The 10,972-nt window shown below is 42.0% G+C and overlaps 1 protein-coding gene across 3 annotated transcripts; it reads right to left on the bottom strand.

Annotated features, from left to right (window-relative positions):
* Nucleotides 1–2,523: 2,523 nt before the first annotated feature.
* On the bottom strand, nucleotides 2,524–10,359 carry clmnb (calmin b). Of its 3 annotated transcripts, XM_038726350.1 has the most exons (11): nucleotides 9,315–10,359; nucleotides 8,894–8,955; nucleotides 8,699–8,794; nucleotides 8,092–8,175; nucleotides 7,891–7,983; nucleotides 7,565–7,791; nucleotides 7,231–7,424; nucleotides 6,793–6,875; nucleotides 4,011–5,578; nucleotides 3,522–3,568; nucleotides 2,524–3,350 (listed from the first exon to the last, which is right to left on the bottom strand). In XM_038726350.1, the coding sequence occupies exons 1-11, from the start codon at nucleotides 9,397–9,399 to the stop codon at nucleotides 3,322–3,324; spliced, it is 2,568 nt and encodes an 855-aa protein (XP_038582278.1). In that variant the 5' UTR covers nucleotides 9,400–10,359; the 3' UTR covers nucleotides 2,524–3,321. The 3 variants fall into 3 exon arrangements, with proteins under 3 accessions (XP_038582278.1, XP_038582277.1, XP_038582279.1); XM_038726349.1 differs by lacking the exon at nucleotides 3,522–3,568 and having other exon boundaries at nucleotides 9,315–10,358; XM_038726351.1 differs by lacking the exon at nucleotides 3,522–3,568 and having other exon boundaries at nucleotides 8,699–8,820; nucleotides 9,315–10,357.
* Nucleotides 10,360–10,972: the final 613 nt, after the last annotated feature.

Below are 10,972 nucleotides of genomic sequence, written 5' to 3'. Positions count from 1 at the left end.
CCATGCTCGCTCACTGATGTTTAGAGAGCAGCAATTATTGCTGACTTAGAATCTACTCACCATCATTCATCATGCTACCGATCAACAGAAAGCATGGGACTACAGGGGGCCAGAGAGAGAATGTTGCTCTGTGCTGTGACATGGATCAATATACTGTATACCCCCGGGATAAACAAGCACCCGTTGTAGGGGACATACTGTACATGGACACACTCAAAGCCTTTTGGTATACTATACATGCTAACCTTTGGATTAACATGCTCAGATTCAAACCACCACACAATTCTAAACATACACTAAACACAAAACAGCCAGGCAATATTTGCTTTATTTGTCTGGGATTTGAGATTTATATTGTGAATTGTGTTCTATTTATGGTGTTTGAACATTTAAAAATTGTCCTCACAGTGTGAACAGTGTGCTGATTACTCTGGGTGATCTACAGACCTAACTGTCGTTATGCAAATGTTAGAAGTTGGTTCATCAAGACATCCATGAATATGCATGTACAAATGCCCTAATTCTCCAGTTGGATGCCATTAAACAATTGCAGAAGAAGAGGCTGTAATGAGATGATGTAATTAAAGGAGGGCCTGTCAAACCTTGTTGATGGAAATACTGCATTGTTTATTTCATGTATTAATTGGAGGAAGGTTACTGACTGAAAAAAAAAAGACGATGGATGGAAATGCACTTATTGCCTCTGGAAAGGTGCGATGGCAAATGAAGGCATGTCATATTCTATCTCATCCTTGAAGCTGCTGACACAAGTCTGTGCAAGCAGTCGGGAAAACATGCAAGGGAGAGGGTAGCTTGACACGGTTTGCACCTTGTTCCTGTTCAAGAATTTGGACTATCCACCTACACCAGCTTCAGTTTGCTGAGCCAAAACCTCATGCGGCTGTCGGAGAGACAGTCCTCCAGCTACTGCGGCTAAGCTTTAGTAAGTAAGGAGCAGTGAGGCCAGGCTCAGGTGGTTGATGACCTGATTTATGTGTCTTTAATACAGGGAACAGGTTACGGATGAAATATGAAAATAAGTTGGCAAAGATAGAGGTTGCACACCTATAAAAAGCACCCGCTGTGTAAATTTACTACCACCAAATGTCACAAGCGCGTGTCTCCTCTTCACAAAAACAATTGCTGACCAAAAGTGAGTGCTATGCAGTGCTGCATTTTTTTTAATTTAAGCTTGAATGTTTTTGATGGTGTATGTTTTTCTTTTGCAATGATGTGTGATCTGATTGTTGACACCTTTAATGTACAAGAATATCATATGTACCATAACCTTGAGTCTTGAAAATGACATGCGTGTCTAAATTTTCATTCCCCATTCAACAAGAATCCAGCTTTGAAATACACCCAATTGTTAAGTTCAGGTTTGTCAGAGGCTTTTAACACCATCTCAAAGCTGGTGTTGGAGGTGAAGGGTCCAGTGTGTTAAGGCCTGGTTACAATCATAGTCTAGAGGGTTTTCCATCAATATGTAGGCTGCTCCACACTCTTAACTGACCCCGAGGATGAACCCCATCCTCAGTTCCCTCTGCCCCATCATCTACATCTGCTCTCCAGTATCTGCCCCTCTAATTTCCACCCCTGCAGTGGCCCCCTCAGTTTCTGTTTCGTCTCCAGCCTCAGACCCTTTGAACCCCACCTCCACCCGCTCCCCCCTGGAGAGCGCAGCTATGTTGCAGATCTGTAAGAGCAGATATGGTGGCCTCCATGCTCTGCTCTGTAAAGGTGACTGCCTGTCTCAGGGCCTGCAGGTCCTGGCTTAGACTCTCTGACCCAGACACTCGGGACAGTGGGACCAGAGCTGACGCCAGACCCAAGGAAGAGAACAAAATGTTGTGCTGCTCAGCAGTGGTTCTGGTGGCCAGTTCATTGTAAGTTTCAAAGGCCAAGGCTGTGTTTAGGGCTAATGTGTTGAACTGCTGCTGCTGATTGACTTCTTATCCCCTTAGCAGAGGCCTACTGAAAAGTTTCTCAGGCTCTGGTAGAACCGACTCATCTGACGTGAAACCCATTAGCAATACTGTTGTAAAACTATACATAACAGACATTGTCGCTTTTTCTCTCACCATCCTCGGTCTGATTTAGAGACGCTGCAGGTTGATCTCACATAAGACCGGCCAAACACCAGCTTTGGGGAAGTGTTGTTCTCGTGGCTTGGTGCGGGGGTGGCGGTAGTGTTGAAAGTCTATCGATCTCTGGGGCTGAGCTTTTGACCCATGGTTTGAGCTCCAAGCAAACAATGGCGCCATGTTTTTTAGTTTCTTAGAATTTCAGTGTGTGTTGTAGGTGGAGAGTGAGGACGGGGGAAACTCAGTTCCCCTTTAATACACATTCTGGTCAACATGGATTTTGAACACTTATGCAACTGATGCATACTTAAGTTTTGCTCTAGTTTCACTGTGCATATAATTGCATTCCAACAAAGACACTATCAATGTGCCTACTGTGGCACCTAGAAATACAGTATTTACATGACTGATTCTATCTTTTGGAAAGGATATGAATATATATGACACCGAACAAGTATTTGTTTTATTATTTGTAGTCACAAAGATATCATGAAGAACGCCTGCGCTGTTGATAAGCCTTAATTATCATACAGTATCAGAGATTAAAACAATGAAACAGTATACATTCTAAGCCACAAGTGACACAGTGAGAGCCTGCGAAATGTCAAAGTGCTCATTAAAAATTATCAGCTTAATCTCACCATGTCAATACAGCTTCTAATTAAACAGTAGGTCATATGGGATTCTCAGCAGTCAACAGAATGCTGTAAGACATCCTGTTGTGTGTGACAGTCACTGCTGTGAAGCTGCGATGCCACCATGTGGTTGATAACATTAACTGAAATTGAAAGGAGCATTTCTGCCAGAAGAATAAATTAAAAAACAGAGCATTTTGGACATGCATTCAGCAAAAAATACCTCACAAACCATGACTAATAATTTCCGTATTGTAACCAAGTGGCTGAAAAAATGCATAATAATGGGGATAACAGCGTTATGTGTTTATCTGAAACTATAGCTCAAATGACAAATTATTTCTGCTGGCACCAAGAAGCAAACAATCATTAAATGTTGCCTTAAGGGAAATTTAGTGACACAGATAAAGAGTAAACCCAGCCCTTAGTGTCCCTGTTTGGCTCATTAGTGGAAAACTGGGCTAATAAGCATATCTTAATAAGAAGAGTGTACTGCAGGGGGACTCAGAGGTAAATTTGAGGTAGGATGAGGCAGCAGTAGAGCAGGATCCACAGGACCAAGAGCAATTCCAACTCTAATGGGGTTATGTCACGAGAGGCTGCTAAAGATTGCAGAATGAATCCTCCCTCTCTGTTTAAAAGTAGATAAAACACAGAAATGTTACAATCAAACTAAAATAAGGCACTTTATATTCATATTTATTAAGAAGAAATAGACTTTATGTTAAAGCGATAAAACCAAACACAGATAAGAATGTAATTATGTGTATAGTATATGTAAATCAACTGAGGATTGACTAACCAGCAATTGTTAAATCAATGGTTGAAGGTGAGGCGGTGTACTTGGGGCTGTAGTAAGAGAGATATTCGATATACAAAGAGTTTGGAGGGTGGTGTCTTTTTTTATCCTTAACAAGACCATAAACACAAGGTGTAAGAAATGGATTAAACTGTATGTTTAGCATGCCCTGCTAACTAGCATGCTACCTACAGTAGTAACCTAGTGTTATTTCCAAAGGAAAGGGACATTTTAACTGGTTAACTACATTATTTTGTGAGGTTACATGTTACATTACAAAAAATAATGTAATGTTCACTCTGTGCGAGCCAAGTTAGCGTATCAGAGTTTATGCTAACTCTGTCCTGCTCTTTATTTGGCTAGGGGAAGTTTACACTCCAGCAACTCCAAATTAGCATTAGATAGGATATGTTAACTCGCCAGTTAGTCTTTTTCTATTGTCGAAGAGGTCAATTGTGTTTGTACTCATAAATCACAAATGCAATGACCTACCTGAATGACTGAGAAGTTGCACTGGAGGCAGCAGTCCAGCTATTGCCACCACCATGGATGTTAACATCTCCATTAGCGCCATTTTGGGGGGTGGTTTTACCAGGATTTTCTTTTGTTGTTGCCTTCTTGTCAGTCAGTTTACGTCTCTTAATCTTTACTTCCCTGTCTTTCTCCTCTGCTGTTATAACTGCCTCAAAATCCATTGAATTCATCACTTCATCACTGTATTCTTTCTTGTCTTCATCTTCCCAAGTCAGATCTTCCATTCTGGCATCATTGTCTTTGCTGTCATTGTCTACTTCTGTGCTAATTCTAGTTGCACCGGCTCCTCTGACTTTACATACAGCCTTGGCAATTAATATTTTATCATTTACTCCTACCTTGAAACTTGAATTCACAACATATGGCTGGTTTCTCCTCCGTTCCTCCTTTACACAATCCGTTTCCTCGTTTTTTCCCCCTAACTTTCTGCCTTGCCCTTCCTCAACGGTCGTCACATTTTCTTCCTCTTCCGTTTTGTCTGCCACTCTCATCCCACTCACTTCCTCATCCTCTTTCTTCCAACTAGCCACTTCAAAAAGCTTTGTTTTCTTAGCTTCATCTACCAGAGCCTCTGTTTTATTATAACCATGCGTCACCAACCTAGCATTTTCTGTCTTCTCCTTCTTCTCTTCCTCACAATTATCACCATCACAATTACAGTGTGCTCTAACACCTCTCTCTTCACCTTCCTCTCTGCTTATCCTTTCTTTCTCTGTCTCCATGTCAAACACAGCTCTATTGTTTGTCATCTTTCTCAAACTACTTTCATTGTTGTCCCAATCAAACGTCCTGATTTCTGACTCAACATTTTGCGCAAGTGAGCCTTCTTGATGTTTATATCCACTGCTGTTTAACGTTTCACATCTGTCCAGATGTGGTGGCTCTTCCGTCTGCTGTCCATTCGGGAACATTTCTTCCACTGTTTCCTCTTCAACCCTTGATACTTGCCTTTTCAGCAGATCATATGGTTGAAAAACCTCTTTATTCAGATCCAGGATGTAGCTGTAGGCCTCCTCCTCATCTGAGTCCAGTGACGACAAGCTGTAGATTCCTTCCTCGGAGCTCAAGGAAAATGTACTTTCCTCCACTATTGGCTTGCTGTAACCCTGATCCGCAGACACTTTCTCCATCCATGGTCGGATCTCCTGGCTGTCTACACCTGCGTCCAGCATTCTGGGTGGCTGAAAAACACTTGGACACCTGTTTTTCTTTTTGTTGGTTGGCGAGGTGGCAGCGCTGCCTGCAGGTTGTTCAGTGATGCTTTGGCTATGACAGGATAAAAAGATGTCACCGGTGCTGGACGAGAGGCCAGGGGCAACTGCTCCGTTTGTGTGAAGCAACGTGGACCAGGGGCTCCCTGGGGGTATTCTGCCCCACCGTTTCCACAGTTGCTGCTCGCTGCTCTTCTCCAAGCCTTTCAGCAAAGCTTGTGCTTCTTGATTGTCAGCTAGGGTCTCTCCAAAGCTGACTGACTCAAGTGATCCAAAATTTGGGGTGTCAGGAACTTCAATATTTGTTGTACGATACTGTAATATAGGGTTTATGAGTAGTAGTTACATGATACTATACTGAAATAATGCTGAAAAAGAAGTATCTTTGATAGTGTTTTTGACACTGACACTTTGGGAAATGAGCTTATTCCCTTTTTCCTGAGAGTTAGATGAGAAGATTGATTCCACTCTCATTCCTGCATTAAGTATTAAGCTACAGCCAGCAATCAGTTAACATAGCTGAATGTAAAGACTGGAAATGTGGGAAACAGCTAACCTGGCTCTGCTTGAAGATGCCATAATTTGCCTACCAGCGCCTCTAAAGCAAGACATGATATATCTCATTTGTTTAATCGGTAAAAAAGCCTTACTGCACCCAGCCAAGAAATAGTCCTGCACCTAACCTGCGGTAAGAACACAAATTGTCATTTTTACACTTGTTTGTTCCAAGCAAGATATGGGCTGTTGAAACAGATGATTAAAGAACCCCCAACAAAATAAGAGGGAAAAGGGATTGTGGAAATTTATAGTATGGAAAGGTTGACTTTCTCCTTGAAACTTTGTATGGCTACATTTGCTAATTATTGGATGAAATGGTTACTACATCTTAATACACCAGGGGATTAACAAAAATTTTATGTATGCTAGCTTCCTACTTGTGCACATCATCAACAACCTTTCTTTCTTTTTGCCATCGGTGTAACACCATAAACATAAGTGTTGAATTACTGGGAGGTGCGTGTGTAAGGATCTGTTGCTTGCAGTACATTGAAGTCCTCCCTCAGTTTGAACTGAGGCCAGTAATGTGGATGGACAGACCTTGACCCACTGTGTACTACTCTGTCACCCTTCATCTGGACATCTGCGCAGACTGACCCTTACTTAGATTCTATAACCCCTTTTTCTTGTTCATCTCTATCTTCTTAAGACACAAAAACACATGTGTCTTGTCATCACTTGATGTAAACTGACTCTGTGTACCAGTGTTCCCTGAAAGAGGTAGAGCAACCCTTAATGCGTTTCAGTCTCATAACCAGTGTATATATGATGTTCAACTGCACCCCTTAGACCTATTTGCTTGTCTAGAATGTGTTAATTAGGGGTGTTGGTAGGCAGATGTTGGACAGAACCAGACTAGCTCTGTCCAAAATGACTACAGACTGATTTGACAACGGTGGCACATTTTCTTATCTTACTCTCAGCAAGAAAGCAAAAAAGCAACAATGTCAAACTATTCAAGCCGTACCAACCTCATGTATGCCTGAACAACGCCCCAGGAACATAGACACATAGGTGATGACGGACTGCTCATCTGGTGAAGTGCATAACACGTCTGAGTAAAGAAGAATCGACAGTTTTCACACATTAGGGGAAGACTGATACTAAGAAAACCATCTTGCCGTTGTAGTGCCAGTTCAAGCCTCTATGCAATACTGAAGATACAAGAAAAAATCGACAGTTCATTGCTAGAGAGGTCAACTTCTAAATTGGTCTGCAGTGGGAAAAATGCTTCTGATTTACTCCTACAGCTCTTTGGTAGGAGGTATCATTACACCGTGGTCAGTCTCTAGCACCTATAATTAATGTCAGCGCTGCGGTAGTATTATCAAGGTGAAGATGCAGAAACATTTGTCTTTGCGGATGAAGATGGATCAATGTGGGGCATTTTTTATTTAGGAAGCTTTTACCTTCAGGCTCCAGCAGAGGTGGTATATCCAGACTGTGATGGGCAATCATGAAGGCCAGCTGAATGTTTTCTCTTGGCTCTCTAGACAAGCTCTCCCTCAGGTCAACAAAGGCTGGGTTGAAGGACTTAATCATAGCTAGGAATGCCAGGCCACTCCTCCAGCTCTTCCCAAAGTCACGCACCTCCACCCCAAACCTGAAAATTCACAATTACAAAACAGAATAATATAACCTCAACACAGCCAGCTCACACATTTTCTTCACTCATTACGGCTGTTTAGGTTTGACATGTTACAAAATGTCCTTTGTAAGTGATTGGATCTTTTTCAGACTCACTTTGAGGTGCATGTTTGGACCCATTGCAGGAGAGTTTTGATTGCTTTCCCATGATACTTTGGCTCCCTGGCAGTCTTTCTGCCTTTGCTTGGCAGGGTTTTGCAGTAGTAGCTGCCAATGTCACTTGGCTGGGGTGCGAGGTCACTGAAGGACGGGTAACTGCTCATTGATAAGGAAGAGAGGCTAGAAGACAAATGCCTCTGGAGGCCTGCCGTCACCTCCTTTACCTGTTGGAGTAAAAGAGCGTATATGTAAGGTCAGTGACAAAGACAAAGACCTGGGCAAGGAGTGAAGAGATAAGAGTGATGGATGATGGGAAAAAAAACCTGGAAAAACAGGATGATGTTCCAGACGAGGTGAAGAACAACAGAAGGGATGCCATCGGCAATGCCAGAGGCATCAATGCCAAGCAACTTCACCTGAGAGATAACAGGGTTATCTGTATCTGTTTTTTCCGGATTTGAATGTTAAACGTGATGCATGTCATTGCAACATCACTGTATTGACTTATAAGTAAGCACACTCACATGCCTATCATCCAGGAATGCCAGGGCCTTGGAAATGTTGTTCAGTCTGAAAATGCGGTGAGAAGACGGCCTAAACCTGTAAAGCTAACATGAAAAATTACAGAAGGAACAATGAAGGGAATAGTTCAACATTTTTGGCTACAATTAAGCTTACACTTTCTTGCTGAGAGTTAGATGAGAAGCTGATACCACTCTCATGTATAGCAAATATGAAGCTACAACCAGCAACTTTGCCTAGCTAGCATGATGGCAGGTAACGGTGGAAACAGCTAGCTTAGCTTTGTCCATAGGTAACAAAAAAACTAACTAATTTTTAGTTTTCTATTCCTTGGCTGAGCTTTAATGGTGTAGGTAGTTGGGTTTTGTTATATCTGAAAAGAGCCAGGCTAGCTCTTTTCCCCTGCCACCAGTCTTTGTGCTAAGCTAAGCTAACAGGATGCTGGCTGTAGCTTTAAAGTTGCTGTACAGACATGAGAGTGGTATCAACCTTCAACAGTCGTCTATTTTGGAAGAAACCGTATTTATTTTATGAATACTACAGGCTCACAAATAAGGTGCAAAGCTCATGAACTCAACATTTTTTCCCTCTATATAGCTTGACTCTTACTAGTTTGCACCCAGACAGCTCCTCCAGCAAAGCCATCAGTATTCTGCCATCCTGAATGTCTGTGAACAGGTCGCGCACTTCAACTGGAGGATCACGCTGGAAATAACAAATTGTGTAGCTTACTGCAGATTTCATTTATGAGCTGAAGAAAAATAGAACGATGTTTCAGCACAACTGTATTGATGTGTGTCTTACTCTCTGCAGAAACGCATTCATCCACCTGGTGAAGGTTCGTCTCTGCACTGCCTCCCTCTTATCTGGGGAAGAGAATACAGGGACTTGGCACAGGAAACACTGCTGTTTCCCAGTTGAACACTGTTACAAAATGTGTTGAATAAGATAAGCAGGAAGAGTCTGACAGATAATGGGAAAATTACACATATGTGTTACCCCCTAAAGACTGCAGCTCATGAAGACATTTAAGATGATTAAGCATGTCTTTTAATCTAATAATTACCTTGTATAATTTATTTTACATGCAACACATGTCACAATAAAGTGAAAACATGTATGACTGGGCAATCAGATGCCATAATGTCAAAGACACAATATACAGTGATTAAACATTATTATCACACTGTATTAACCAACAGCATAAGACTTCTTGTCACAGTACCTTGAGGCTGCTTCTCATCTTGATCACTGCCGTCTCCCACTGATTTCTTTTGTGAATCCCACTTGGCCTTGTCCTGCATTCTCATTCAACTTCAGTCGTACTTCAACATATAAACCATTGTTTAGATAAGAAGGGAGAACAACGCAAAATGTCAGGCAGTCAGGCACAATTAAGAAGTGCTCTGAGGTTTCCTTACAGAATACCTATGAATAAAAAAGGCAAAGTGAAGCAGTACGTCTTGCCTGAACACGCTGAAACCTCCCTCCCAGGCGTTGGTCCGCTCTGGCTCGCACTCCCCCTCGAGACAACTCAGCCTAAATCCTATTGGCAGGCTGCAGTTCATAAAATTTGGTCTGTGGAGGCAGTCGCATAACATGCAGGAATCAGCTGGGATCACTGTGTTAGGTTACAGATTACAGATGGTTTTCCTGTGAAGGCCTCTAATAAATCAGTCTGACTCTCATAACAGAGTGATTAATTGACAGAAGCATGTTCAGAATGAATCAGCTCAGAATGAATATGACTTTCACTACAGGAATGAGCAGATGTAGCTAAGGCTTTTCCTGAGGTCATTGTATAGTACATAAAAGAAAAATCTGTTATCTGTAGAGATGGTTTGAAAGCAGTGACAAGTGGAATCTTTTTATGTGGTTTTTCAGTTAAACCTGTAACTGAAACTCTTCAGAATTGCAGCCCAGCTAGGCAATATCTCATCAACAGCTGATTACACAATTTTCTGTCCAGAGTGAAGGCATAACATGTAACAAAGGTGAACCAGGGAAATTGCAATTCACGGTAAGCACCTTAAGCAGGAATTCAGACCTGAAACAGTCCTGTGTTAAAACAGCTCAGGGGGCTGTTTTATAAGGGGCTCGTTGTTTAGGGTACTGATGAGGCAATGAAATATAATCTAGAAGTCCATTTGGAGTAACAGATTCATGTGTTTAAAGAGGTGGTATTATGGCTTTTCCCCTCTCCTTTATTGAGTTATATCTCTTTTTTGTCCATGTAACAGGTTTGCAAAGTGAAAAAGCCCAAAGTCCAGCCCAAAGGGAGTTTCCATCTCCCACAGAAAGCTCTGCTCTGAACTGCTTGAAAACAGCTCGTTTGTAGTCCAGCCCTTCACCTCCTTCACTGTGACGTCACAATGACGCGTCATAAAGCTTGCCAAGCGGCTAGCAGGGTTCACAAAGCCCTCTGCTCCCGCCGTCACACAGACAGACAGGATTTTACAACTCAATTACAGTCCTAAGGTAAACAAATACTGCTTTCACATTACAAAGTAATCCACCAGGAACATGCATATGCAGTTGGCCAATGCAGTCCCTTGCTGGAGGATGCCACATTTCGGCAAGAGTTGAGCCTCAGCTCTGTGTTGGCACCCTTACTGACTTCATTCAAATGAATAAGGCTATTTTTTTCACATAGGGCCAAAGTTAGTCTGAATACGGCCTAACCCCTGGGCCAAGGGGGTGACCTGATGATGCTAAGCAATAGCATTTTTTATATATTTCTAAAGTGAGACTTCTCTGTTCAGCTTGGTGACCATTGAAAATTGTGTTTTATCATTATTAATGGCCACAAGATCAGCTTGTCAAAATATCTTCTCTCATTCTTGTCTGACAGTAGGTTTTACAAAATGCCACATTACAATAACA

Source organism: Micropterus salmoides, unplaced genomic scaffold (assembly GCF_014851395.1).
Source record: "Micropterus salmoides isolate LMB-PRFRI ecotype aquatic unplaced genomic scaffold, ASM1485139v1 Ms_hic_scaffold_18, whole genome shotgun sequence".
Lineage (NCBI taxonomy): Eukaryota > Metazoa > Chordata > Actinopteri > Centrarchiformes > Centrarchidae > Micropterus > Micropterus salmoides.
Note: the sequence above shows the minus strand (reverse complement) of the source record. Positions and strands in the feature narration are given on the sequence as shown.

Excerpts from the sequence above, each read along its gene's own strand:
- clmnb (XM_038726349.1), bottom strand. The coding sequence starts at position 9,399 with ATGAGAATGCAGGACAAGGCCAAGTGGGATTCACAAAAGAAATCAGTG. Across the intron at positions 8,176-8,698 it reads AGCTGTCTGGGTGCAAACTA|CTTTACAGGTTTAGGCCGTC; the intron begins GTAAGAGTCAAG and ends TTTTCATGTTAG. Across the intron at positions 6,876-7,230 it reads ACCTCTGCTGGAGCCTGAAG|ACGTGTTATGCACTTCACCA; the intron begins GTAAAAGCTTCC and ends TTCTTTACTCAG.